Source organism: Syngnathus acus, chromosome 22, assembly GCF_901709675.1.
Source record: "Syngnathus acus chromosome 22, fSynAcu1.2, whole genome shotgun sequence".
NCBI classification, from domain to species: Eukaryota; Metazoa; Chordata; class Actinopteri; order Syngnathiformes; family Syngnathidae; genus Syngnathus; species Syngnathus acus.
The window spans coordinates 6745588-6768058 of NC_051106.1; the positions used below are offsets into that span (position 1 = coordinate 6745588).

The 22471-nt window shown below is 44.4% G+C and overlaps 1 protein-coding gene across 2 annotated transcripts in view; it reads left to right on the plus strand.

Moving 5' to 3' along the window:
- Nucleotides 1–22471, plus strand: part of pacrg (PARK2 co-regulated) — a 111007-nt gene that overhangs the window by 40831 nt on the left and 47705 nt on the right. The window contains exons 1-2 of one of the 2 annotated variants that reach the window (XM_037242248.1): nucleotides 301–490; nucleotides 9436–9570. In XM_037242248.1, the coding sequence (XP_037098143.1) occupies nucleotides 422–490; nucleotides 9436–9570 (204 nt within the window). In that variant the 5' untranslated portion in view covers nucleotides 301–421. Of the gene's footprint in view, nucleotides 1–300; nucleotides 491–9435; nucleotides 9571–22471 lie in introns of those variants that run through there. The other variant, XM_037242249.1, reaches the window with a different exon arrangement.

Sequence of the window (22471 nt, forward strand, 5' to 3'; positions counted from 1 at the left end):
TGCTTGCATGCAAACACACTACAACTGCTTCACCACGTTGACCCCACCATGATTAAAACGATTAAGCAGAGATCTAATAAATCATCCTAATGATCGCAAAAATATATAAAATACATTTACGGGCTCTCTATATTAATGTGTTATGGGGGCAAAACGCCACTGTTGAATAATTAAGTGCAACCTATTATAGACGTATTAACACGGAGGACTTCTGCTGATGAAGTGCAGCACTTTTTTCTTTTTTCTTTCTAACGCTGTTAGACAGTTGTTATGGTAACAAGGCCCCGCTGAAGCACGCATGCGCACAAGAACGCAGCAACCATCGGTGGCGTCTGCAAAAAGTTGCATAGCAACCTCATTGGCGACGTTGACTAATTCTAACGCGGAAAAAAAACGAATATAAAAGAGACGATTCGTGGATATGTTGAGTGGTAAATCGACGCCACACGTTCAAGCGTTTACCGTTAAGGCCGCCATGAAGAACTCCGTGGTGAGTGACGTCGTCATTTGACGTGGCTCATGGCCACTTTGTAACTGTTATTAATCGCCTCCGACAGCACTAGTTCAGATTAACGTAAAAGTAGACGCGTGCAGTGACGTGTTGAAGATGAAAAAAAAAATCATATTTGTGCATAAATTTTAATCTAACTTTAGGTCGCGTTGCCAATAATTTATTCCTGATAGTTAATCATCCAATCAGAAGCTTGCAAATAGTCGGAAAAGAAACAATTGAGAAATTGAATACAGAAAAATCATTTGATCATGCTTATTCCTGTAAATAACAGTAAAACAAATCAAGTTGAATATAATTATTGTACATGTACATAATTATCCCTAAAATTTTATTTGAAAATATGCCTCTTTTTGTTTTGTCTTATGTGTGTGTTTAATAGCATTTTAAAAATAGCTCAAATAGTACCTTTTGAAGCCACGGGCCACATGCTGAAGAAAAATGCAAATGTCTGTGCTAAAACCTTGGCGAGGTTGCATTAACATGAAAGGGTACAGAGTTGTTGACGCACCATTGCAATATTTACGTATTGGGGTCACATGGCGTAATCTCAAAAGTACAAATGGGCTGCTGTTTATGCAGCATAACGCAGAGCTGCCAAATCTTACGAAAATCAGTGACTCCTAACCCGTCAGGATTGTTTAGAATATTTGTTGTTGTGTTTTGCACTTCAGGGCCATCATATTTTACACCCCCCCTTTTTGCAAATCCCTTTAATATTCTCCATCTCCCAAAAGGATCTACTGCATGTGCAACCAGAGCCATGCTCTCGCACTATGGGCTAAATCCCGGGAAACAAAATATACAGTTTCTCAGTGGCTTGCGACTCATGTCTGCTGCCCCCTGTGTTGTTTTCCTCCCGCGCAGTCGCTGACACATCGCCGTTGAGAGGGCAGCTTTTTGGCGAGCTGTGATTTGTAGGTTACGACAGGGCCATTTCAAGCCTTGAAAGGCTACGGGGACTTGAAGCATAGGCTTATTATACTTTAAAGTATTTGCGGCCATAGAAATTGAATCACTAACACCGGCCACTGAAAGTCTTAGCCGTTTCTTTTTTCTCTCAGTGATTCATCCCCCCCATGTATTCGCTGAAAAAAAACAAAAGAAGAACCCGATGCAGTTTATATTCCAGGAGGGAGGTCGTCACCTTGCGATGCAGACACTGTGAGGAACAAAACTGTTATTCACTGTGACTTCTTCTACTGAGGTGGTAGAAATAACAGCAAGGTTGGGGGTGTCAGTGCAAACACCTGCATTGTTACAGTGGATACGAAAAAAGTCTACGCACCTTTGTTCAAATGTATAAAAAAAATAGACTTTTTTTCAATATTAACTCATTCACTCCTATAGTCGTTTTATTCTATATTATCTCTGTACTGAAAAAAAGATTATGCCAAAGCACCCTTATAAAAATGTTTAATTGCCAGCGTGCACTTTCAGCGGTCTCGACGTATTGGTGACCTTTGTAATAGTTGCGCAAAACATAATTCGGAAAAATACTGTGGAGAAACGTGCCATAGCGTGACCACTGGCGGAGCGCTTGGCTGATTGTGTCTTATTATGTTTGCTTTCTTCAGAGCTCCCTGGACAATTACCCTGGCCTTTGTGTTTGTTCCATTCTCCTTGAAGGCCTCGTAGTCTGCATTCTAATTAAATGTCTTTTAATGGAGAATGTTTATTGCCCCTCGCAGAGCCTTTATTTTCGGCTCCGGAGTTAATTAGCCCCGTGTCATGTGCTAACCGACGCAGAGGACGCGTTGACCTGTGCGCCATCAAGGCGCTTGTCAGTTTCGAATCGGAACACACGGGAGCCATCAGCGAGTTTGCGCTCACGAGTCTCTTTAAGGTATTTTGATAATGACATTGACCTTGAAATCAATTTGCTTAATATGGTGTCAGCTAATGGGGCCCTATTGCGCTTAAGGGGGGATTGGTGTTAGAAGCCGAGTAATTATGCTGAGGCGTCCATTTTGTTTTTTAGTTGTTTTCTTTTTGGCACATACCAAAGACCAGCTCCAACGACTCCTTATGTTCAGACTCATTTGGAGTTGATGATATCCGATTGAATGCAACAAATTCCGAATGGTATCACTCGTCGCATACATGGCCACTTACCTCGCGCAATGCGTTTTGTTTTCGTCAAGACAATTTGCTTTCTGCGCTGTATTTTGTTTTGACATTCAAATTTGTTCCACTCGATGTGGTAAACAATTTAGTCAATATTAATATGCAGGACTCACTTGACAGTGTTTGTATTGTGATTAATTAAGTGGGTTTTCATCAGACCTTTTTTTCCCCCCACTTTGTTCCATACTATTAATATGCGGCACATGCCAAAGATCTTCAGCAGCATGTCTCGCCACTTGGCATCCATCTTGATGTTACTTCAAGTAGATTTTTTTTTTTTTTGGTCGTCCATCGTTCATTAAAAAACTGGTCATAGGGGGCATCGATAGTGATACATAAGTTAGCTAGGAAAGGTTCCACCAAGTACAGTGACCTTGAAGAAGATAAGTGCTACCGAAAAATGGATGGTTGGATGGATGGATTCATTAGGAGAGACCGTTTGAATCTCATCAACCTCCTTCGGTATTACTTGTCCTTGTCGGCGGGCTCCTTTTGAGTGTTCCGCAAAAGCGACGGAATCTACTGCTTCGAGAAGATGAGTTGTGTTGGAAGCGACCCGCATCATGGTCTGGCATCTTTTTAGTTTCTACCTCTGCTCATTACCTTGGCTGTCAGCAAACATTGACGCAAATTCTCCTAACAAGTGTTTGATCAACACAGCCCGCCACGGCGGGGAGGAGACAGGCAACCTTCTCATGACTCACCCCCCCTCCCATATTTATATTCCATCTCCTGCTACTTCTTTCTCCCTCCTCAATTTGAAGATTTGCCTCGTTCTTCCTTTCCGATGGAAGAGAACAAAGGCAGAGATGCAGTCTAACCTCTTGGACCCGTCTTGCATGTCTTTGTGGAAGCCCTCATCGTTGTCTTTTGATTCCAGCCAAGTACTTCAGCATTGTGGCAGTCCGTCTGCCAATCTTGACACACATTTCTTCTGGTCTTGTCAAGCATTACTGACGTCGCTTGGCCTGTCTGTCTGGCTGCCTGCCTTTGCGAAGTTGTGACATTGATGCTGACATGGATGCTAATGCTACAAAAAAGTGTCAGACTTTTGATATGAGAATATAAAATCACTTTTTTTTAGATTTTCTCATAAGTGAGAGATTTATCGAGGGTCAGTGTCACATTGACAATTCCGACAAGATGGAAGATTAGAACAAAAATCCATCTCGGGGAGAGTTGAGTGCAAATTTGGATGAGAAAATGAGGGTCAATTCGTGGATGGATATTGGAAAAGTGAATATGATTCCGAAAAGGGACAGTGACCCAGCATTAATGTTGATGTTCAAACTAAACTCGGGAAGTACTTCTGTCACAGAACCTTTTTTATCTGTGTATGTGTTTGTCCGATAGATTTAGATGTCACTCCCAAAGTCAATGCTAATTTCCTGTTAGTATTTGAAATGGATTGACTCTAGCATTAGCGTTAGCGATGTTTTTAAATTTATTTGTGTCTTTGGAGGTGCAGGATGGAAGGCTGGTACAAGTTGTCTAGACACCTCTTTCACTGTCAGAACATTGGCACCCTGTAAAGCAGAGCAAAGAGGTGCACACAACGGAGGCTCGATTGAATAGATGGATGGCCACATGGATGAATTGGAAGAGCGGGGGTTGATGACACCCAAGTAAGCTCGCAGTGACCTTGACATGACAAGCGTCCCTTTCTATGGAATCGTCAGCTCCATAGCCGCCGATTCTTAGCACAAAATATAGGGCCGAATATTTTTTTGCTTAAGCTTATTTGTATTTGTCGGTTTTCGTTTCTCCTCTCTGTCATTAAAAGCGAAAAGCTGCATCAATAAGCACAGTTTGAGATCTTAGCCACTGGAGAGTTTTTCTTTTTTTCCAAAGCTAAAATTGTAGCTGTATTTTTTATTTTTTTCCTTTATCTCTTGGGATAATCCGAAGGGTGGGCCATCATTTAGAGAATTATCCCTGCAGGTGGTCCTCACAACAAAGGCTTGTTTCATGAGGTGGATTTCCTTGAACGCTTCCTCCCAACTGGGAGCTGTGCCACTCGTTTTGGAGCCAGAAATATCTGATGTCGCATTTAAATGAGCAAAAGCAGATTTGTATGTTTGTTGCTTGCACTGCATTGGATTACTTTCGAGTTATATCCCGAGTATTTCAAAACTAAATGTTATGTTTACTTTATTTTTATTTTTAATAACAGATGGGACAAATTGATAGTTGGCGCATTGTGGACAACCAGTAGTAAACTTTTTTTTTTCTTTCTGGACGAAAGAGCAGAAATGAAGCAATACATTCAATTTGCAGATCAACGCAAATTCACCTCCACTGCTATATTTTGAAGGAAAGCATATATCATATTTTTGCAGAACAAGTCACAGTGTGTCTGCTTGCACGAGCAGACTGGATGTAACCTTCAGTGTACGGCGTGGCCAAGTTTGATTTAAACAAAAGGTCACATTTCAGATGTGCTCCCCTTCCGCTCGCTCTCTCTCTCTTCTGAAGGCAAACCTTCAGCATAATTTCCAGCAGACAAGCCTTCAAGCTACCAAGGCTGAGTTCTAGGAATAGAAAGTCATAATGTACACGTGATTGGACACCGGCAGTGGAGTTCATTTTGCAGTCGCCACAAACCACTGGACAGCATTTTGGGACATTTTCTTTGCAGATATAAAATGAACAGAATATATTAAGTCAGACCTAATGAATCATTTGGCCACTCTCTAGATATCGTATATTTCACCCAAAGTCTCTTGATCTAAATCAACACCTACATTGCAGGCAAATATTGTTTTGGCACACGGCAAGGACATTAATATTTGAACGGGCGGCGCGGCCATAACTTCAACGCAGTTATGATGATGTATATTGACGGGATGCTGCTTATTTAGAGAATCAAATTTGTTAGAGCGTGTCAATAATTCTTTTTCTCTCCTTTGCCGCCGGAGAAGAGTCAAGTGCAGCAGGTCGGAGATTACATTTTTCTCGCGTGTCTCACTCATTTCACGGCCCGGCCAAAAAGTCAATGCACCATTTCTCCTTCTACCAGTCTTGAGATTGTGCGGCTTTGCTCCTTCCTTCCTTCCTTCCGAGCTGATTCACCGCATGCCATCATCTCGACTGTGGTTCGGTGATATGAATCAGCCAATGGGTCTATGTAAGCCCACGATGCCCTGCTGCCGAGCTGATAAGTGGGCCACACAGAGGGGATGGAAAATACCGACTGAGGGCATTTTCAGCGCCTCTCGCTCATTTGCGCACCATGTCTTGGCTGTTCAAAGGCTTGGTGTTAAACTGTAGAGGAGATGGCAAACAAAGAGGGCGTTCTACAGGCCTTGAAGCGCTGGCCTTTTTCCTTTCAAGGCCTTCAATAGTAGGTAAGCTGTCAGCCGTTTCTTCATCACGGGGCCTTTGTAGTGGCACCGGGAGCGTAACGGTGTCGCCGCTTTGCATTGTCGTCACTTTTCGCAGCCACCAGCGCCGCCCTTGTGCTTATGTGCGCGATATTGTTGATTCCAAAGCCTTTGACATAGTGACAACTGGAAAAGTGCTCCCTCTGTTGTGAGCGTGGCATAAAATGAGCCACCGAGAGCTCTCATTTGTTCTCGTCCGACCTTGCCCCTCACGAGGCGGCTAATTTCTGCACATAATAAAGCTCACTGGCGTTTCATGCTGTTAAGTCATGAGAGATTAATGGGCTGGTGCAGATTTATTCTGCTGAAAGAGATCAGCTTGCTACCAGCCAGCCTTGTCTTTTGCCCTGCAGAGGTAATGAGTAAGCAAAACTGTGCTGTTGGATGATTGGGCATGATGGCGTTAACAGAGCTTCCTTCCTTTCACAGGACATCAGAAAATTTGCTCAAATGGGGAATATTATTCGGCATCCATTCACAGGCAAACAAAACAAAAAGACAGAGTAGCCAATGCTATGCTAGCCTAAGATTGACATGCTAAACTGAACTGGAAATGAATGATCTTTCATTACAGTGTATGCAACATCACTTTTTGTACAAAATGTACGAAATTCTCACGAGATCAGGCCCGCCGCCGCCAGTGCTCCGGCGCCCACTCCACTGCAAATAAAGCGAGCTAATTTGTTGCCTGTGCAAGATGCTGCGCAAGCTGACCTTATCAGAAAAGCCCGGGCCTGTCTATTCCATCTTCCACGACTGGCCTACTCTGCTCCCTCCCAGAGGAAAGGCAGATTTCAATAACCTCTCAACCGAGAACGCCAACGAAATGTAGCCAGCTTGAGCGGGTGTCTACACCCCCCCCACCCCATTTGTGGTGGCGGTGTCAAAAAAGCAAGAGGGATGGGAAGAGATGAAGAGATGAACGTCATTTGCAAGGCAGATCCTCGCCGTACATCCATCAGGAGAAAGTTTTTGGGTGAGGCCTTTCGGGGTGATAGCGAGATGAGCGTACCAGTCCGAGGCCCCGGCACGTTGATGGATGGCTTACATTGCCGCGGCAACCCCCGCCACGTTGAACTCACCCTCAAGAATTGATGAGCCACAACCTCTCGCCTCCCCGTCTCGGGCTCCCTTCGCTATCAACTCTTCAACGTCACCCTTAGCTCATCTCCATTTTTCATTTTCCTCGCTCCTTGGCGTCTTTGTTCTCTCTCTGACATTTCTTACCAATTCCGTCTCTGTATTCTATCGAGGTCCAATCGTTTTGCTTCCTCCTTCCCCTTTCCGTTGCCAACCTCGGTCTATGTGTCAACCCCGAGCGGGTGAGCCATGAAGGTGCCATACTAATGTGCTTTCGTGGGAGCATCCCACCCCCCCTCCTCCCCCGGTGACACCTTTATAAATGACAGCAGCGCCAGGTCCCCGTCGGTGTTAAATCACCTCTGCGGGATCTCGCCCACGGGGGGCTCAGCATGTGTGCGGCGTGCACGCTTATGCCTTTATTGCCTCTGCGGGGGCCTCGCAGCAGCCGCGACTTCTTTATGGCGGAGCTGGACAACGACGTTAGGTAGCAAACAGATCAGGAGCAAGAGTGCAGGCCAGGGAGAGAAATGACAGCCTGGAGCTCATCTGACCACCGCTGCCTTGTTATGACTCCCCGATGTGTGCACCAGGAACACACAGAGCGGTCTTTTGCTTTCTTGTATTGCCTTACGCAACGTCCATCTCTGCACTCGCAGGCTCGCTTATGGCTTCCGTCGTGGCGGTCGGTCGTATGGTCCTTGCATCTCCTCTCCCTTCAAATGAGATGTTAGACACTACCGGCGGTCCCCGGTTTACGAGTCGTGTAAGTCGGAAAATCGTCGGAACGTGGTTTAGTTAGACGACAGTAGAGTGGGATAATCAGAAGGAAAGTAGTAGAATAACTGTGACGCTTGTAATTCCTCAGCCATGAACACAGGCCGTGGAATTGACTGCAGCGTCATCATTCCTGACCATAAAAGCCACTCAGCCAGTCAGTGCAGTCTGGGTTCATTCTCTCTCTCTCTCTTTCTCTTGCTCTCTCGCTCTGCTCTGAGCTATTTTTAGCTTCCCTATGCAGCATGCCTCGACCGCCATTATAGTTACCTGGATTTGAGGGCTTTGTCACCGCTGCGTTGATCATGCAATCATAATGATGAAGACGACAGAGGACAGGAATTTAGTGCTATAAAAAAATAATCCAACAAGAAAATAAATTTCTGAATGTTAGATTTAGTTAGTAAATTGGAATCTTAACGGAACAAGCAAAAACTTGGTCTTGATGTTGACCAGGAACTGGCCCAAATAATTTTTGAAACCTCTACACAAAGACATTAAATTTGCAACTTTTTTGATCAATCTCCCCTGCAGTGCGTTTGTAACTCAACATTTTATTCACTATTGCCCGGTAAAGTCTCGAAACGGTTGTGAATATTACTGAAATGCAATCCCCCGGCGCTTTAAAAACCTTTTTTAAACTCGCCTTTTGAACGTCTAGAACTGACTATTCTTTTCACAACGTGGCGCTCCATTGACTGTAGCTTTCATCATCCCGGTGATTTCTCTTTGCTAGCTTCTCTTTCTTTAAAATATAGAATGAATGTGTTAGATTATGCAACACATAGGCAACACTAGAGAATGACGTAGGCGTAATACATGTAAATCTGTACATCACCGTTAAACCGCTAATGATGCCTGTTAGTTTACACTTCTGGGAAAAAATGCTACTTCTCGATGGGCGGATTAATGACTGCAACTATCCGGTCAGTGTGACACAGATGGCGTGGGATGCGCAGGAGTGTTCCATGTTGGCGCCAATATTCAGTCATTAAGTCGTAGGGACTTCACAACCTGCAGTTACAAGCAGCTAGCTAGTTGCTAGCTAGCGCAAGAAGCTAACCATGTGTTATTATTTAACTTCCCCTTTAGGACATTTATATACAGCATATTTCTTTCATATCGCATTTTCCACCTTTTATGTTCTGCCTTTCTGAGGGTTATTGATGTGACAAAATAATGTCAAAATTGTCATTAAGTAGCAAAAAGGCGTATCAGGAGGAATGCGAAAGGCATACATTGTGTGGCAGAGGTGATCGGACTCCCATTGTCTTTCGGTGACACGGTAAAAGCATATATCAAGCCGCGGCGGCAGAGAAAAGATGATGCTAACAATGCCTCGGGCAGCGCCTCCGGCTACAGGGCGAACACACACACACAAACATGCACTACTTGTGTTTCGTACGGCGGCATACGCACGCGCCCCCCTGAATTACTCAAAAGAAAGAGCCGTGGTAGTGACTCTATTCGTGTGCGAGTCAATTGTAATTTCATAAAACAATGCTCCGTCTGCTTGCTGTACTTTCTTTTCATGTCTGCTTTTGTGTTTGCGGTCAGGTGGCAGGCCCGCCGACGGCAGGGGCTTTTCACGAGCGACCCTCCAAACCGACCATGTTTCGGAAGTTCTATGAGCGCGGGGAGTTCCCCATGGCGCTGGAGCACGACACCAAAGGCAACCGCATCGCTTGGAAGGTAGGCACCATAATACCTGGTAAACATCTATTAAACCGGTGGTCCCCAACTATGTATTCTTGCACCGGTACCATTTTGTACTGGAGCTCACAGAGTTGCCAGTACAGTAAAAATCTGTACAACCATTAAGAAAAAATATCAGCCATGTCAGTGATTAATTGCCTTTGACTTGACTTTTCATCACATTCATTTTAATTACAAAAAAAAACTCGGGTCGGTCAAGCACTAACTAATTCTTGTTGTTTTTTTAATCCACATTTGGAAGAAGACTAATACCGAACTAAAGTTTTCTGATTTACTGCGCCTCAGCCAGCCATATTTGTTGTTTACTCTTGACTGGACATTTTGCTGCTAATTCATTAACTCCATGTAGTGTATTCTTGACTTCGAATGCATGGCTTGTCATGTTAATTAGGCTCAGCGGGCTAAAATAAATCACAACATTGGCCCAAAACTCCGACTTTTTACATTAACGCCGTTCAAAATAAAGCTTTTTTTCCTCTTCATTTTAGTAAGAAGCAACATAGGTTCAAGTATGAAAGCTATAGAGGCCTAATTAGAGACTGCAAGAAACACAAAAGCAAATATTCCACATGCTTCCCCTCCTATTTCCTGTTCTAGCCGACTTGTCATCTTGTATAACACTTGTTGCCTGACTCAACTCTTGCGCACTTTGTCACATCGACGGTGTGAGCTGTCGTCCTGTAGGAGGCAGTGTGGCTTCGCTCGCTCCAATCCCCCCCGCTTGTGTGTCACAGCCCAACTCACATAACCCATCAATCATATACACTCCGCGGGGACTAGCCCGCCAAACAAGAACGACAACAAAAACACAGTATGTGATTGTATATGCATTTGTGTGCTGTATATACGTATAGAGTATATGCATCAAAGTGCAAGCCTCCGCAGAGCCATTAGGCTGCTGAACGGCTCTCCGTGTGTGGGATGGATGCCGTCTCCTAATCACCATCTTGTCGCTCCTGCTTCGCTGCCAGACAGCCAGTCATTCCATAACTTTGCCATCATAATGACGTTCAGTTATTGTATGCGGCATTGCTCGAATCAAACAAACGCTGCCCCCCTTCCCCCACCGCCTTCCCGGCGCATCAAAGAAGTACGCCGAGCAAACGGGTCTCTGGCGGCATGAATTATTGATGTTAAATGTTCAAATGAGCCGTGCGTTTGTCAAAAGTAATGTATTTGTTTTGCGCTTTGTTTTGTGGCCAGCGCCAAAGCAAGGCTTGTGCTGTCATATCTCATTGGGTTCTTTATTGACCTCCCCCCACCCCCCCCCCCCGCCCCTTCCTCAATACCTAAGGTTTTTATTTCCGTGGCCTTCTAGGTTTGTATTGAAAGCCTGACAGGTCGAGCCGGTCCCCCGTTTGCAGTTTTGTGTGCTTAGCAAAGTGGTTACAATGTGTAGCCGCGATAGCAATAAGTAGAAAGGGGCTTCCTTGTGTTTGCACTGAGCCACCCTGGAGGCACCGGTTCAAGAGAGCGGCGGCAGATCAATCCCGGTCTGAGAGAGCAGTCACCCTGCAAATAAAGTCTTGAGGAAAGTAAGACAGGGGAAGGTGGTAAGGAGTTGAAAAAAATAACAGGTTTTTAGTTCATTTATTTATTTATAGTCTTTAGCTTAATTAGAATTTGATCATCTTGAATAATATTTTATTATTAGCATTTGAAATATGAATTAACCTTTCCGCGGCGGGCGTTTAGCGTCGATCAAAGAAGTGTTTTCCTGGCTGATGCGCGCCGCAACGGCAAATTAAGTGAGAAAAAAAAGGAAGGCGTGAAGTTGTGAACTGTTGAGAAGACAAAGAAAAGGAGAAAATAGAACGAAATAGGGGCAGAGAAGAAAAGCAGACAGAGCGTGACTTTCACAGTGAAGAAGAACAACATGTCAGACGCAGCTCAGGTGACAGTAGGCACCGAGCCTAACCTAGCGTATACCCGGGGTGCAATAAATCATATTTATACGTGTCCAACTGTTCAAATATAACACAACTGCCAGCACTTAATCATAAATGAGATTCATCTATTTTCTTTTAGAAATAAAATAAAAATAATAACTAAAAAAAATAATTGTTTTCTGAATTTTTTAAATTATGGCTGGTGTATATACGTATGTAGATAAATGAATATCTTATTTAATTTAATTTGTTTCTAGTTTATATAATTCATATAGAGGTGAAACGATCAATCGACAACTAATTGATTCTCAAATTAATCGATAAATATTTTTGACAGTCGTCGAATCGTTTAGATATATTTTCAATTCATGACTTTCAATTTATAAATTTTAAATTTCTGCTTTTTAGCAGTAACTGTTATCCAACTTCTATATCGAACAATTGCTTTTACTTTGTTCAACATTTTTGCCTATTTTCTGTCTTATTGATCAAACCAGATTTTGAAAATGTCACTTTTGTACCAGTTTTACAGAGCAACCTCGAAAGTTACATGCTCTTTTCTATACTTTGTCAGTTCCTTGCCAACAAATCTTCGAAAAATCTCACGAGAATCCGCTCCCTGCAATTCTGCTTGCGGGCACCAGAATGCAGCGGCGTACGTTACTCTACGTCATAAATATTTCCTCTCTCACTTCACGCTAGGCCACACCGGACTGTTATCATCCTCTCTGATCTTCCTCGCAGTGTTTTTAATCAGATGCTCGTTGCGATGATATTCCCACGACGCGTCCGCTCCTGATAAGCTGCCGTGTCTCATAAAGAGAAAAATATATGAGTGCTAAATGACAGCGAATTATGCATCGCGGTGCGGTTTACTGTATTTTGTGTGGCTTTCACAACTCGTGCGCGTCTGTAAGGATGCGGAGGGAATGCAAGTGGACTAAATGTCAAGGGCAAGTTGAAAACAGAAAGGTTGTGTCTGAAAGGCACTTTGGCTCGCGAGCGGTAAAAGCTTCGGCTGTAATGGCACGCTCAGGTAAAAGCTTTACACGTATCGAGAACATGTGCGGCAGATAGATAAGAGAGACTAGCGACAAAGTGTATGTGTGTGTGTGTGTGCGTGTGTATATGGTTGCATGCCTTTGGACCGTATGTTAAGGCAGAACACCGGAATCGACTTGGATATTGAAGTGACAAATAGTGAGAGAGGCAGAGGGAGGCGCCGGGGAAGGAAGAGGAAAGCGACAACACTACAGGGACTCAATCATGATTTGGGAGGGGGAAAAAAATAAAATGGGATTGGCTTCAGATCAGTTTGGGCCTTTTTAAATGTCAAAATAAATCAGAGATGTTTGGCATGAACTGACAGGTTCGATCTACCCTGGCAAGCCTAATAATATGATCAATTATTTATTTATTCATTTATTTAATTTAAGGAATGATTTAATTAATCACTTCATTTATTTATTTATATTTATTGACCTTTGACCCAAGAAAAGCAACTGTCGATTATTCCGCTCATTATTTCGCATTACGTTGTCTGTGCAAAAACTCTTAATTATTCTTTAATAAAGAATATAAAAACAATTATTTATATTTGGGATTGGTTTGGCGGTGATGGTCGGAGACGACCCAGCAGCCGTACGGCGCCAAAACAGCCTTGTTGATTTCATTCCATTGATCGACTCATCTGCTTTATCTTCCCCTTGATCTCCGTCTCCCACTTTATAAATCTGGATTGTCCCCGCAGGCCGCCTCGCATCCGCCACCCGACCCTGACGGCCCCTCCCACCCTCCAGCGCTTGTATTTTATGTCTCGCCCCTTTTTTTGCTTTTACGAGGTCTGTCTGGGCCAACGCGAAACGGCATTTCATAAAAAAATATATATATCAATGAAAACCTGATTGCCAGCACGCCACCACAGCCACAGTTGGCAGAGATGCGTGTGTGTGTGTGTGTGTGGGGGGGGGGGGGGTTAATCAATTAATCTGATCAAGCGCTTTCGGAAATGGAGAGCATAAGCGCTCCTGGGGGATGGATATCCATCTCCTCGTGATGATTGAATTACACAGAGTGAGAGTTGGAGAGATGGAGGGGCAGCGGCGGTGGCGGCATTGGTGGTGGGAGGGGCTCTGAGAAATGAGGTGGTTAGGGTGATAAAGGATGAGGGAGCACATACTTGATACCGGACTGAAAGATGGAAGCAAACGAAATCAAAGAAGGGGGACGCCAAAGAGAGATGAGGTCAATACCGAAAACGCGTCGGAGGAAAGCTCTCATTCCCCGCCCCTCCCCTCCCCGCCACGATTTGCATATTTATACGCCATACCTTCCTGTTGATAACGTGTTCTCCTGACAGCTATATTGCACGCCTTAAATCATTCTGCATTGGTGTCAATTCGCAGCTGTAGCGCTTGTGCGGACAAATATGTCATTTACGCGGCGATAAATCTCGCACGGCTGCATATTTTGACTGTAACATGTCTCTAAATTATAAATAAAAAAGTATTCGCTCAATAATGTCACAGGGACAATAAATTTCACTCCGGTACTGCAATCCCGCTACGTCCTAGCGAGCTCAATAGGATGAAAAGCTGCTTCACCATGTTTGGTTTTAAATCTGGGACTCCTTAAGTGACCTCAGAGCCTGGCCCCACATTTTTTTATTTATAAAAATTTTTTTTTTTTTTTTACTCGTGCCGGATGCACACGTACCTCATCTCTAACTCCATGTGAGTGATTTCTCATCCCGAGCACTTTGTCGGGGGAACTTTTGAACAGACAGGATAAAATGGGGTTAACCATGCGTTTTCACCAATTCCCCCTGGCTGAATGCTGGATGGATACTCTCGGGAGCAAGAAAGGTGTAGTTCTGTGTCATCAGCAGAGGGGAAAAAAAAGACAATAAGAGGAGAGAATTTGAACAAGCCCCCCTGGGTTTTCATTCTACGAAAGAGGGAGTGGAGATCAGAGGAGTGGGAAAGCGCCAGGGGGAACTATCTGGGAAGCGGCGGCCTCCGACAACACTGGCTCGCCATCAAGGCCCGCACGGGTCGCCCGCCTCCCGAGGGAAAGAGGGAATTGTCAAAACGGCTGGCGGGAAGAGCGATGAGCTTCGCCACACTCGCTGCTGATGATGTCACCGCAGGAATTGAGAGGCTGTTGCCATGGAGGGATCCAGCAGAGAGGACTTGTCTGGTGATCTTGAGCGGGCCCACCCGCCGCTATCATTCATAGCGGGCGGGCGGGCGGACGCCACGTGATGCTAATGATGGTTGTTTAGCCTGTGGGCCTCGCTCGCTGTGGCACGAGACAATCGCAAAAACATTGATTTCTTTTTTTTGGGGTGGAAAGAAAATAGAGGCTCACTGAAGAAGCTTCTATTTCTATCGATTGCTGACAATGTGGATCAATATTTCCTTCACTTGTTTGGTCCTGGCTTAGAAATGTGAACCGGTTCTCATCATAAATTTTTTTTTTCTTCAGTAATCCCCTTTATTTGTGAACTTTCCGCCCCTATTTCGTTCTATTCCGCCCGTTGTGCAGATGGCGACACACTCGGGGGAAAGTTGCAGATGGGAAAGACGGTGGAAAGCTCGAGACAGGACGGCAAAGTGATAGATGACCAACAGGAGACTGGAAAGGGGAGGGGCCAGTTGAAAATGAGACAGAGACATAGGACAGACAGAGAGGGACATGCCTCGTCTGCCAAGGCAACAAATCAGCCGCGCCCCTCCCTGCCTCCCACAAAATAAGCCCGAGATCTATTGATTGGCACTCGTATTTGCTTGCAGGCTCCAGCTCAAAATGGAGCCTTTAATTAACTTAATGGACCGGCTGCAGCTGTGTGTGAGACAGCGAGGGAGGAATGGAAAGGAATAGATGGAAGGGGAGAGCGGCGGCGGCCAGCATCGCCAATAAGTGGGGTTAACTGCGGACCACTCCGACGATCAGTCAGAGCGGTCGCGACAGACAAAACGAGGGAGGGGAGGGAGGGAGGGAGGGAGAGGATGCTGATGTCCTCTGAGCTCCTTGTTAACGTTTCCTCATTCCATCATCATTGCACATTTTTGGGCTGCTTTCAAAGGAAAATATTTTTTATATTCAAGCCGCAATAATAAAAAGTATTTCGAAGATCCACCTTGGACTTTGCTGCCAAAAATCTCTTGAGGTCAAACCTTCTTGTACTCAGTCGCCTCCCTTTCCAGCCCCCTCCTTGAAATCTTCATTCTCATTCCTGGCCACTCATCCATTCTGTCAAAGGTTAATTGGATTGGAAATGATTCGATTCATTCTGGATGTTAATGCTGTTATCGTTGCTTTTGTTTGAAAAAGGGAAGGGAAAAGAAACCCAGCACCCCCCCCCCCGCCGCACTTGCGCATAATTCAAAATAAAGGAAAATCCAATTTAATCTTTTCTTTTTTCCTCAACTCCGGCTCAGGCTTGTCCCTGCAAGTCTTTTCCTTTAAATTATGGCCGAATTTCATTACCTTGAAAGCTTTTCCGCCTCCTATCCCCGTCCCGCCCGCCCTGTCTCCAATACTTTGAATGGATCGGGACTAATGTCTTTCTCGTAACCTCAAGGTCAGAATATTTGGAGCCCAAGGGGCGCTCAAGGGTCCCTGTGATTAATGCACTGTACAAAGTAGTGGGGAATAATTGCGGGGAATAGTTGCTGATCAGATATGTGCATGTGTGCACAAGCACGTATATTCAAATCGGGTTGCAAAAGTGGCCGACCCTTGATTCCTTCAAACTGTGTCTTACGGCGAAAGCGGTCTTTTAATATCCGATGTGTTCCTTTTTCACGTACATTGACGTGACTTGGACACAGCCAGGCTATCACCTCTTTATCTCATGACAGGAGAATATGATTATATTGCAATATATTGTATATGTGTTTGGTTTATGGATTGTTGGATGTAGAATATAACAAAAATAATAATACATGATTGTAACTTTTTTTCTAAATCTTGCAGCAAAAATTGCAACATAAATAAAACTAATAAAAAAAATAGATAAATAAAATAAAACTAATACAAAATAGAATTAAACTAAAATAAAGCATTTTGGAAAAAATAAAAACTAACATCCCAATACTAACGACATAAAAAATTTTTTTAAATGAAAGTAAAACTAAAAATTATAAGCCTGGACACACACCTCAGTGACCTTCCTGCCATCTTTCTTTTCGGAGTCTTTTTCAGATGCCATCTCCACTTTTATTCATCATTTGCATTAATTTAACGAACATCTAATTGACCTGGCAGAGCAGTCTCCTCAACCCCTTCCCATAGTTGCAATGACATTTTGTTGCTTTAATTGGCTTACAGTTAAATCTCACGAGACGCATTGAATGTCTTCACGCTCCAGTCCCGTTCCCGGCAGCGGCGGCGGTGGCTCCAGTCGGCAACATTTAAATAGAAAACTCGCAGCCATTCCCTTGATTGAAGTGCCTTTTAAAAAAAGCCAAGTGGCTGCATAGAAAACACTCGGTGTGTTTGTTTTAGCTGGGCGGTTGGAGAAGAGAAAAACAAGCCTCAGCGGGGCCTCTATCTATATTTATCAAAGCATGCACAACGCCATTCCGCCAATGGCCCATATGTACGTTTATACGTAGTTGGCATACATCTGTAAGCAATAAGCCGCCATAAATCCGGCGCACCGCACACATCTGCTTCGACATTAAGTAGTACATTTGCATCGCTCAAATAAATATGTCTATTAAATTGGACAAAATAAACCCAAATATGGGATGCAAAGGAACAGAACCCGATTGGGGAGAAGAGTAAACGATCACACGCCACGAGGAGAGTAAACAAACCATTTTCTCACCTATTAAAATGGGGCTACTAGAAATAAATGTCAAAGACTTAACGATAGGAGTTGAAATATGTATACACTAATAACCATAATGCTAAAATTAGTCAGTGGATTTCGGGTATTAGTCTAAAATATCGTCAGGTTGTTACGATTGAATATTTTCAGAATCGATTACTCTATCGATTATTCCAATGATGAATCGAATAATATGATGACATTTTATTTGGGTTAGTATATTTAAAAGGAAAAAAAAATACACACAAGCATCAATTTTAGCGCCATTACATCTTGGTCTAAAATAAAAATAACCATCTATTGTACGATATGAAACACTAGTCAAGTCTCCACTAGCAGGCGGCGAGACGCCATAGGGACGTGCGATAAATACTGACATAACACCTCTCGCGTCATGAATACCCCATGGGTGGCCCGACTGTGCAGTTCCTCAGCCTTTTCTTACCCTCTGAGGTCCCCGCCAGTAGCAGCAGACAGGAAGAAGATCCGGAGCCCAGACCAGTGGACCCGGCGGAGCAACAAATCATATTAATATTCCATATCAACTGTCACACGTTCACCCATGGGGCCATTGCGATAGCGTGTGAAGTGGAATATAGATCCGAGTGTGTGGCGATTAATAAACACACTTGTCAGCCTGTAAAAGCATCGAATCCCACCGCTCGGGGACGTATACCGCTCACGACAAATCATGTGATTGTCTCGACGGGACACAGTGACAACACGGTGCATTAGCCGGTGCTAGCATACCCTGCATCCTAATTGATGCATTCCGAGACTGAGACGTATGTCCTCTTGCCATCACACCCAAGAACAGATAATAACAAGCATAAAAATAGAGGTTATTTTCACAGCAGCTTGGTGTCATGCACATTTGATTTAATGCTGGTAAACATGGTTTAATGTGTGCTACGGCGCGCGGCTGCCATGCTTTGCTAATGGTAGCCTCCAGATTTATCTGCCATGTTGCCATAATGGAGAAAGATATTCACAGGACTTCAAGACACATTATTGTACACTCATGGCAACATATCAATATTTTTATACTCATCAGTCGTAAAGTTTGGTTCGATTTGATAGTTTGGATTTGCAGCAGAATATTTGCCATCCGTATCAGCAGTAGACATTTGAAAACGGATTTTAAAATAGCCAGTGTAGCTAAAACATTTCTTGGTTTGGTTACCTGGCTTAGCTCCACAAGAAATAATGCCACTGTGCGCCGCTGCAATTAAACCACAACCTCCGCCGACTTCATTTCAAAACAATTTTTCCCATAGGAAATAATGTAAAGTGAATTTAGGCTTAATCTGTCACCATCATAAAAGCTTTAATAACGCGAGCGCTGTTTTATGTAACAATGTTACCTTTCTGATTTTCATAGAAGCGCAAAGGGAATTTCATTCCTCCATTTCTGTTTCCTTCCGAAATGAATTTTTACGACAGATTTAGCCCATTAGCTACCAAATTCGAGAAACATCCAAGTGAAAGATTTTAGTTGAATTAGAATGAATTTGAGCAAACTTCATATTCTGTCAAGAAATAATTATACATTTTTGTGGTGTCTAAATCCTTTAATTACATTTTCAGGGAGGTTGTCTGTTGGTCTAATGACAGGACAAATCATTTTGTCTGTATTTTATTTAGCCTTTAAACAATCTCTTTGTTTCTAGTCTCAGCTGCTTTTTTGGAGCATTGTTAAGTTGACAAACGTGTCAATGACTAATCTCCGAGGGTGTTCGACCAGCACACCTCGCGTCAGCTTTTGGCGTTTCCCCTTATCTCAATGCTGTTTCCAGCGTGCCACTGATAAGGGAGAATGAATCGAGGGAGGTTTGTGTGTGTGTGTGTGTGTGTGCGTGTGTCTGTGGATGACATGAAAAAAGGCAGGAAAAAGTGAGAACGTGAAAAAACAAAAAATAAATTGGACACAGTGCAGAATTTGCATGGCTTGCTAACACTGGCCCCGCCCACTCGTCTCAATTATGTACTCGGACCGCTGAGCAAAAGAAAAAGCAAGCAAGTCTTGACTTCAATCCGGGTCCCACCTGACCCGGCAGTATTACCTTGTTACGCGACGGCCGCTGCGGCTCCGCCTCACCTCTCGGCGACGACCTCTGCCTGCAATCTGGACGTCCGTGTCAACTCAGAGCAGGTCGGCCTTTCAGAATAGCTGAGGTCACGGATTTACCTTTGGCTCCCATACTCAATCCAACCCCCCCGGAGCACCCCGCTTACCCTTTGACATCCACACATCAGCATTTTTGCTAACACACTTGTTCTGCAAATCCTTTTTGTTGTCTGGTATGATATTGACACATCCAACCTTCAGGTATAACATTTTCCCGAACCCCCAGATCCAAAGCCCTCTTGGGTGGGCCACAGTTTGGAAGTCCTTGCCTCCAGTAGACGAGAAGAACAAACCCTAGATCAGTTCCTTATTGGCAATTAGCATGAAGAGCGTATCCCACTCAGTGAGCTTCCATGTGGAAGAAAGACAAGACCGACAAGGTTGAGCAAAGAAGAAGACCATCCACACACACAAGGGCTTTATTAAGCAGTCTTCTTACATGCATTGGTGGGTAGCGATTCAGCCACTCTTAAGTCTTGGGAGAAGCTGTCTCAATTAAGCCGATGATGTCGAGCGACTCCGGCGTGGACGGGAATCCTGTAAGACCGTCTGTATTCGTGGGTGCCGAGGTTAAACAGAGCGTGCCGGCTTCCCAATAAGCCAGTGTTAGTTGGCGCTCTGACACACTGTGATCTACGGCACGGAGCATCACTTTCTCATGCCGGCCGTCACGAAATGGCCTTAACCCCCCGTCTTTGAACCTTGGCCTCCGCCAAAGCAATGCGATGAAGGCACATAGCGTGGAGAATGTACATGTCGGAATACGAAAGCCCCAGACCCTCTCTCGGTATTTTTTCAGGCGAGAGGACCGCGGGAAATATCTCATCTGATATCCTACAATTGGCTTTCTGCTTTCTGAGCAAAGAAATCGGCGGACGTATATTGCCGTGTCCCTTGGCACGACTCACAATTCCGAGAGCTATCAGCGCTGTATCATTACCATTACCCACGCGGTTCTCCTAATGTGACGTTTCATTTGCAATTCACGGCTACAGTAGTGCTCTCGCAGGAATGTTTGTCAGGGTAACAAGACGAGGCTTTACATTCAACATTCTCGTTTGAATATTTGGTTATTATCGAGTTTTACTTCCATCATTTTGTCGTACTGCAACTTTTGGCGTCCTTGTATTTCCGTGTCATTACAATTCCAACGTTCTCTCCCCCCCCGTATGAAATCCGTGTCACCTTTTCAATTGGTTTGTGACAAAGGAAGTGAAGCCATTTATTAGTCTCCCCGGGTCACCGAGTGAAATATGACACGCCGGTCTCGTTCCGCTGAAAATGAAAAAGTACATTGCCGCATACCTTCATCTCACATCTCCTTTCTCCGTCGCCATTATTCGGAAGAAATAGCTATCATTTAGACAGTCTCTTATAATGGCTCGACGTGATAAAGTTTATTTATGGCGCCATTCATTTTCATCCATCAGTCCACCGGGAAATGGCCCCGTCACGTCGTTGATCTTACGACTCTGTGGATTATATAGATCGTACAAAGTTTCCGAGCAAAGGTTAGGAATGGATGTTATCGGGATTTAATTGAAACGCGTCCGGTAAACTTTGAGATAAGATGTGAAAATGTCAGTCGCCGAGAATGTCACATCTCACAACTGCCCCTGTCGAGACTTGACGCTAGCTGACTGGCGGCCATTTTCTAATACCCGTAATGGCTGTGGTCATGAATTACACCTGAAGTGACTTAAGCTGGTAGTCGATTCCACATCCCCTCTTATATCGCTTTAATGTAACCCTTCTTGGCTAGAAAACTCTTGGCTATGTCTCACTAGAATATTAAGTATCTATATGGCCGATTTTTTTTGCTTTTAATGTAACGTCATTTACCACTTACCCACTTGAATTATGCAGCAATGTCCTAACCGTACCGGTCCCCCCCCGTCTGATGACTTCCCACTTTAGCAAGATAACCAATTAGGACTGAAAGCTGATTGGAATGCTACGCCGTCTTACCCTTGACCCCATCACGGGCCTTCATACGCGAATGTGTTTCCATTCCTACGGAGACGGTAGCAGCGGCAGTCCCCCCCCCCCCCCCCCCCCTAGCGAGATGAGCATACGCAGTAATTGGAGCGGCTGGAAGCGATTTGTTTCTGTCCTTTCGCTCAGTGGCAGTAGATTTGCTGGTGGGCAGCCCGTGGAGCGATGCCATCCTGTCATTTGTCAGACAGGGTGCAATTTCCCGGTCATCTGTTTCCATCCATTTTTCAAGGTGAGGAAAAAGATGGTGAGTGATGGACACTTTAATGTGGCTCCTCATACTCTTGAAGCTTCCTCTTCTTTTTTTTGGGGGGGGGGGGTGATGATAAGCTTGCAATATCTCTCCCAAGGTTAGTCCATCGCTTTGGCAACGGGTCAAATTAAGTTTAGTCGTGTCAGGTGTTAAAATACTTTCTGCTGCCAACCGGGGCCTGTCGTTGCCAAAGATATTTTGCGCCTGCGAAGACCTCAGCTATTTTGCAGTCCTATGAGATGACGTGTTTCGGAACAGCCAGTGAAGCTGACAGTTCATCCAGTTACGCGGTTCAGAGGAAAACTAAACCCGACCCAGCCCACCCGGGTTTAGTCACCAGTCAATCGCTAGTGAGAGACAAGCGGTGATGCAGTATCTAATCAAAGCTCCTATCAGCTTTCAGAAATGTTTTCTTGCTGTAGCATACTTCCTCCAAATTAGTTGATAAATCAGGAGCAGGTTGAGCAATCTAAAAGTGTCACCCCTGTGGAAAATACCACAGCCCAGTGCCCCTCACCTTCAAGTGCTATTTACCGCTGACGTATTTCTCAGACTTGAAGGGGCCTTGTCGATTTTTTTTTTCTTACTTTCCTGTTGTTGTGAGCAGAGCAGCGAAGTAGATGGATGGAGAATACTGTGCCTCTGGGAAGGTGTGTCACGTTGAAATGAGAGCTGCCTTGCATGAAAGATTTTCCCCTTCAGATTCCGTTCATTTTTGCCTCATGCCTTCACCTTTTGTCACAATGGACACCCCCCCCCCCCCAAGGCAGCAC